The following is a 6,000-nucleotide window of genomic DNA, read 5'->3' on the forward strand; positions in this document are numbered from 1 at the left end:
GATTCCTCTTGTGTGTTAAAATACTTTTCTGTGTCATCTGGAGGTTAAACAAGACATGAGAGTGGTGGACTGACGCTGGTGGTGATGAAGAGAGTGGGCGTGCATTTCAATGTGTAACACCGGGACCCTTCTTAGATTAGTCTGTTGCCTTACGTCACTGCAGAATACATAAGGAAATGCTAATCTTTTGCATTAGGTCTACTTAAAATAGGAGCTTGAGCAGTCATTTCAGATAATAAACAGAATATTTAATGTGTATAATTTCTTCCTATAAAGATGTAAAATGACATACAGTAAGTTAATAAATATTATATCAAATCAAATGTATTTATATAGCCCTTCATACATCAGCTGATATCTCAAAGTTCTGTACAGAAACCCAGCCTAAAACCCCAAACAGCAAGCAATGCAGGTGTAGAAGCACGGTGGCTAGGAAAAACTCCCTAGAGAGGCCAGAATCTAGGAAGAAACCTAGAGAGGAACCAGGCTCTGTGGGGTGGCCAGTCCTCTTCTGGCTGTGCCGGGTGGAGATTATAACAGAACATGGCCAAGATGTTCAAATGTTCATAAATGACCAGCAGGGTCAAATAATAATAATCATAGATTCTGGCTGAAGTAGAATAGGAAGAAAGGTTAGGAGTCACTCCTGTTTGAGGTTTTGCAATTACAACATTGCATTCATGAGTACTCTTTTTATTTTCTTATTATTTTTCTTCACATCGACGACATTGAAAAAGCAACATAAGAGCACCTAGTGTAACATTAAATATGTGACTTAGAAATCAAAAGTGTTTAAATAACATCAATAACAATACATCATAACATGACAGAATATAATTTGCAATTTACCTAGATAATGCAAGGTTCAAGGATGATTTTATAATGCCATATGAGTAATGGAGAAGTGTATACAGTCATTCACACCCTAGTGTTAAAGTAACAGTTCATATCTTGTTCAGAGTTGGGTCGGCTTCGTTATGTTGCATTAAAATGATCGTGTTTGTTTTTGTTTTTTTTTGTGTGTTTTTTTACATCCCTTTCCTGCAGTCAAATTACCAATTTGCCCTCTAGTGGCCTCATGGGTGGAATGTAATTAACATTTTTTAATTAAATTTTAAATACGCTTGAAAATCCGGTGTTTCTATGTCCAAAGGTTATATTTCAACTTATGTGATGTATATAAAGTGTAATATTGGGAAGAAAACTCAAAATGGAATACATTTCAACTCTATATCTGACATGGTGCAGACGTCCTCTTTTGTTAAACCCACAACTATGTGTGTGAGATGTATACTTTTGTTTCAAAGTAGATTTGTTTCAGACTACCCAGAATCCCCCACGCCCGATTTAGACCACTGCAGTAAATGTCATCCAAAAATTCCAACATGTGGCCTCAAATACAATATTGGATGCATGCAATCCTTTTTTGTGAGTTTTTTGTTGTTGTTAACAAACAGTGCTATTCAGGGCCAATATTGGCAGTAAAAGTGTGACAAAATGTTGGGCGGATGTATGAAAGAAAATAGCTTAGTGGACTTAATGTATTGTGAAATCTGCTATGAATGTATTGTAATGTTTTTAACATGGTATAACTGCCTTTATTTAGCTCGAACCCAGGATCCGTAATAAATACAAATACAAAATTGTGTCATTGTTGGTATCCTTGTTGAATGCAATGAAAATTGTTAAACAAGAGGTGTTTTTGGACACACAACTATGACAAGAATGGACAAAACACAAAACGTGTGACATTTGATAGAGAGAAAACTACGAGGAGCATAAAAATAATAACTATTTGTAACAACTCATTGCTGAATGTCTTAGGGCCACAGCTGAGGTGTTATAACCACTCATTGCTGAATGTCTTAGGGCCACAGCTGAGGTGTTATAACCACTCATTGCTGAATGTATTAGGGCCACAGCTGAGGTGTTATAACCACTCATTGCTGAATGTATTAGGGTCACAGCTGAGGTGTTATAACCACTCATTGCTGAATGTCTTAGGGCCACAGCTGAGGTGTTATAACCACTCATTGCTGAATGTCTTAGGGCCACAGCTGAGGTGTTATAACCACTCATTGCTGAATGTCTTAGGGCCACAGCTGAGGTGTTATAACAACTCATTGCTGAATGTCTTAGGGCCACAGCTGAGGTGTTATAACCACTCATTGCTGAATGTCTTAGGGCCACAGCTGAGGTGTTATAACCACTCATTGCTGAATGTCTTAGGGCCACAGATGAGGTGAGTAGTTAGTAGTAGCCTACTTTGGATAACATTCTCAGTCTTCATCACTAGTCATGACTGTTGATAATAATACCTGCTGGTGAGTGTGGAGAAAATGGTGTTTACGTCCTGAATGGCACCCTATTCCAGATATAGTGGTTATGAGGACAGGCCCACTGTCCTCATAACCCCACCCCAACCCTTCTCTCCAGTCCAGGCCCACTGTCCTCATAACCCCACCCCAACCCTTCTCTCCAGTCCAGGCCCACTGTCCTCATAACCCCACCCCAACCCTTCTCTCCAGTCCAGGCCCACTGTCCTCATAACCCCACTCCAACCATTCTCTCCAGTCCAGGCCCACTGTCCTCATAACCCCACCCCAACCCTTCTCTCCAGTCCAGGCCCACTGTCCTCATAACCCCACCCCAACCCTTCTCTCCAGTCCAGGCCCACTGTCCTCATAACCCCACCCCAACCCTTCTCTCCAGTCCAGGCCCACTGTCCTCATAACCCCACCCCAACCCTTCTCTCCAGTCCAGGCCCACTGTCCTCATAACCCCACCCCAACCCTTCTCTCCAGTCCAGGCCCACTGTCCTCATAACCCCACCCCAACCCTTCTCTCCAGTCCAGGCCCACTGTCCTCATAACCCCACCCCAACCCTTCTCTCCAGTCCAGGCCCACTGTCCTCATAACCCCACCCCAACCCTTCTCTCCAGTCCAGGCCCACTGTCCTCATAACCCCACCCCAACCCTTCTCTCCAGTCCAGACCCACTGTCCTCATAACCCCACCCCAACCCTTCTCTCCAGTCCAGGCCCACTGTCCTCATAACCCCACCCCAACCCTTCTCTCCAGTCCAGGCCCACTGTCCTCATAACCCCACCCCAACCCTTCTCTCCAGTCCAGGCCCACTGTCCTCATAACCCCACCCCAACCCTTCTCTCCAGTCCAGACCCACTGTCCTCATAACCCCACCCCAACCCTTCTCTCCAGTCCAGGCCCACTGTCCTCATAACCCCACCCCAACCCTTCTCTCCAGTCCAGGCCCACTGTCCTCATAACCCCACCCCAACCCTTCTCTCCAGTTCAGGCCCACTGTCCTCTAGTTCATTGTCTGAGTAGGAACCATGAGAACTATAGCTGAGCTCTGTCGCAGTGTTCCTCAGGAAATGTGTAGGGCGAGACAGTAAACCTCCTCCAGCTCCTACGGTATCAGCACTTAACGCATCATCTTCTTCCCCTGCTTCCAGATCCTCCTCATCTTCATCGTCCGGGGTACCAGAGTTACGGGTGTCTCCAGACCCGGTGTTGCTGCCCTGCTTCCCCCCTTGGGGACAGCCGGAGTCACCTGGGCCCTTGATTGCCTGCTCCTTGGCCTTGCGGCTCCGCTTCCACTTCATCCGCCTGTTCTGGAACCAGATCTTCACCTGAACAGAACCGGAACACAGCGTCAGAACTGAAACACGACAGTTACACGACGATAAACATGTCAGTCAAAACAACCTGCGGCTCATTTTAGTGATAACAGTTATCCAACTGTTATCTCTATGGGACTGCAGATGGATATGAGTTATGTAGCTAAATCTGGAGCAATATCTATTGTGCATGGTCCCTGACACATAAGTTTATTTTATTTTTTCACACAATTGCACAAAAAAAAGAAAAAGGATTGAAAATCAGTTCAGGGATCATCATGCTCACCTGTGTCTCTGTGAGCATGAGAGAGGTGGCCACCTCAAAGCGTTTAGGTCTGGACAGGTATTTGTTGAGTTTGAACTGGTTCTCCAGCTGTAGTAGTTGTTGACTGGTGAAGGCTGTTCTGGGCCTACGACACTTCCCCATCAGACTGGCCTGAGAAGAGGCTGGAATGGAGACCATGAGAGAGGTTATTATCACATGTTAAACTACTACTAATAATAATAATAGTTATTCTAAAATAGTTATAATGATAATAATCTATGGTTTATTTATGTCACATTTATTTCAGGTTCTTGCTCTTCTGTAAGGGAGGATGATGGGGCTGAGATATAAACATTTTCATCTTTAAACGCCGTCCTTTCTGATGATATCAGTTTTATTGGACTTTGGTTTACAGTTGGCCTGAGGACACGGTGATATGGCTTTAGCAGGGCTATAAAACTCAACCGAATGCCATTAAATTAATGAAAATTTCAATTGCGGGACTTTGTTGATGAAGTGGACATATTGCATCAGGTGTTTCTTTATTGTATATTGTAATAATAATAATCTATCGCCTGTTAATTAAAATGTTATTTATGACTAAAGGTAAATCATTACAGACAAAGAGACATGATTATGGTTCAGGAGTAAATGGGCTACTGGTCCAACGATACTCACGATCATCTGAAAGATGCAATGACAACTTATGTTGTGTGTGTTTTGACTGCTTATTCTAGATAATATCTGCATTCAAAACGAATAATTTACAAATCCAGTATTTTTAATTAATTCAGAAAAAGAAGAGCAAGATCTCAGACATGAAAATAATATTTTATTTATTTATTTCATGAGTCCTGCTACAATGTAGTAAATTCGACATATTGTTCAACGAAATTATAACGGCTAAATAATTCAATTAAAATATACCGAAATTATGCAGCACCAATACAGTAATTAGGTTTAATAAGCAAAAGACAACATTATGTTTCAATAATTTATTTACAACTACTTTATTTTCACACAATATATTTTATAGCTATTATGAACAGTGGTAGAGAGAGACACTTCAATTATATTCAAAGAATGACAAATGAGACGCCTGAAAGCTACTTGCCACCATAGTCTCCGAGTCTTGGCATCATCATTCCAGCTCTCATCCAGTGTTCAAGAGGAAACCCAGCCATAACTGCAGCCCTTAGGTGCTCCGGGTACGGCTGGGCGAAACTGGGATAGGCGAAGGCTGTGTGCTGGCCACTCAGAGCCGCGACGGGGTACATGTGGGTGGGATACATTCCAGGGATGGCACCCTGAGACAGCTGGGTCAGTCCCTGGTGAGAGAAATTCAATAGACCCGGTTTGGGGATAATCCCGGTCTGAATGTGGATACCGCTGGTGGTCCTCCGCTGGGATGGGGTCTCCGACCGGCGGCACGAGAATGGGTTGTCCTCAGAACACAGTCCCGGGGAGCTGTCTCGGTCCACCCGGTGCGCCAACAGCGCGTCGATTCCAAAGTTCTTAGATTTCGCCATTGTGTACTTTTCCTGAGACTTTACACCAACTCAAATGATTCTTCTGGGTTATGATTGCTGGATTATAGTTGTTTTAGGCGAAACGAAACAGCATCTCATCGAGATAGTTTTAAAACACTACTGTTTGTCTAATGTTTCAGTTTTTCTAAATAAATAATAATAAAACGTTACGTTATCACTTTCTTGACAATTTACTTTTTCCCCTCTTTTGTTCTAATTTGTCCGTCCGTCCGTGCGGTGCGGTGCCAGTCGCTCCTCTGCTTCCTTTGCGATTCGTCCCCACCTGGAACTGGCAACTTTTCTCACAACGCTCTGCAATTGAACCTCGGAAATGTATAAACGGGATCCTTGGGACGTCCCAACTCGGTTGAACCTCCTCAAACCCGCCCCCCCAAACCTGCCTCTGATTGGCTCATCTTCTTCCACTAATTGGTCTTTTGACCAATCAGATCAGAATTGGGCTGCGTGTATAACACAGCATGGGCAGGACTTTAAAGCAGGTGTCAAACTTATTCCATGGAGGGTAGAGGAGCTGCATGTTTTGTTTTTTCTTTCAATTAAGAACC

The 6,000-nt window shown here is 43.4% G+C and overlaps 1 protein-coding gene across 1 annotated transcript; it reads right to left on the bottom strand.

Annotated features, from left to right (window-relative positions):
- Positions 1 to 3,280: 3,280 nt before the first annotated feature.
- Positions 3,281 to 5,637, bottom strand: LOC135518899 (motor neuron and pancreas homeobox protein 1-like). Its single transcript, XM_064943850.1, has 3 exons — positions 5,020 to 5,637; positions 3,927 to 4,087; positions 3,281 to 3,652 (listed from the first exon to the last, which is right to left on the bottom strand). The coding sequence occupies exons 1-3, from the start codon at positions 5,432 to 5,434 to the stop codon at positions 3,281 to 3,283; spliced, it is 948 nt and encodes a 315-aa protein (XP_064799922.1). The 5' UTR covers positions 5,435 to 5,637.
- Positions 5,638 to 6,000: the final 363 nt, after the last annotated feature.

Source organism: Oncorhynchus masou, chromosome 29, assembly GCF_036934945.1.
Source record: "Oncorhynchus masou masou isolate Uvic2021 chromosome 29, UVic_Omas_1.1, whole genome shotgun sequence".
In the NCBI taxonomy this organism is placed as follows: Eukaryota; Metazoa; Chordata; class Actinopteri; order Salmoniformes; family Salmonidae; genus Oncorhynchus; species Oncorhynchus masou.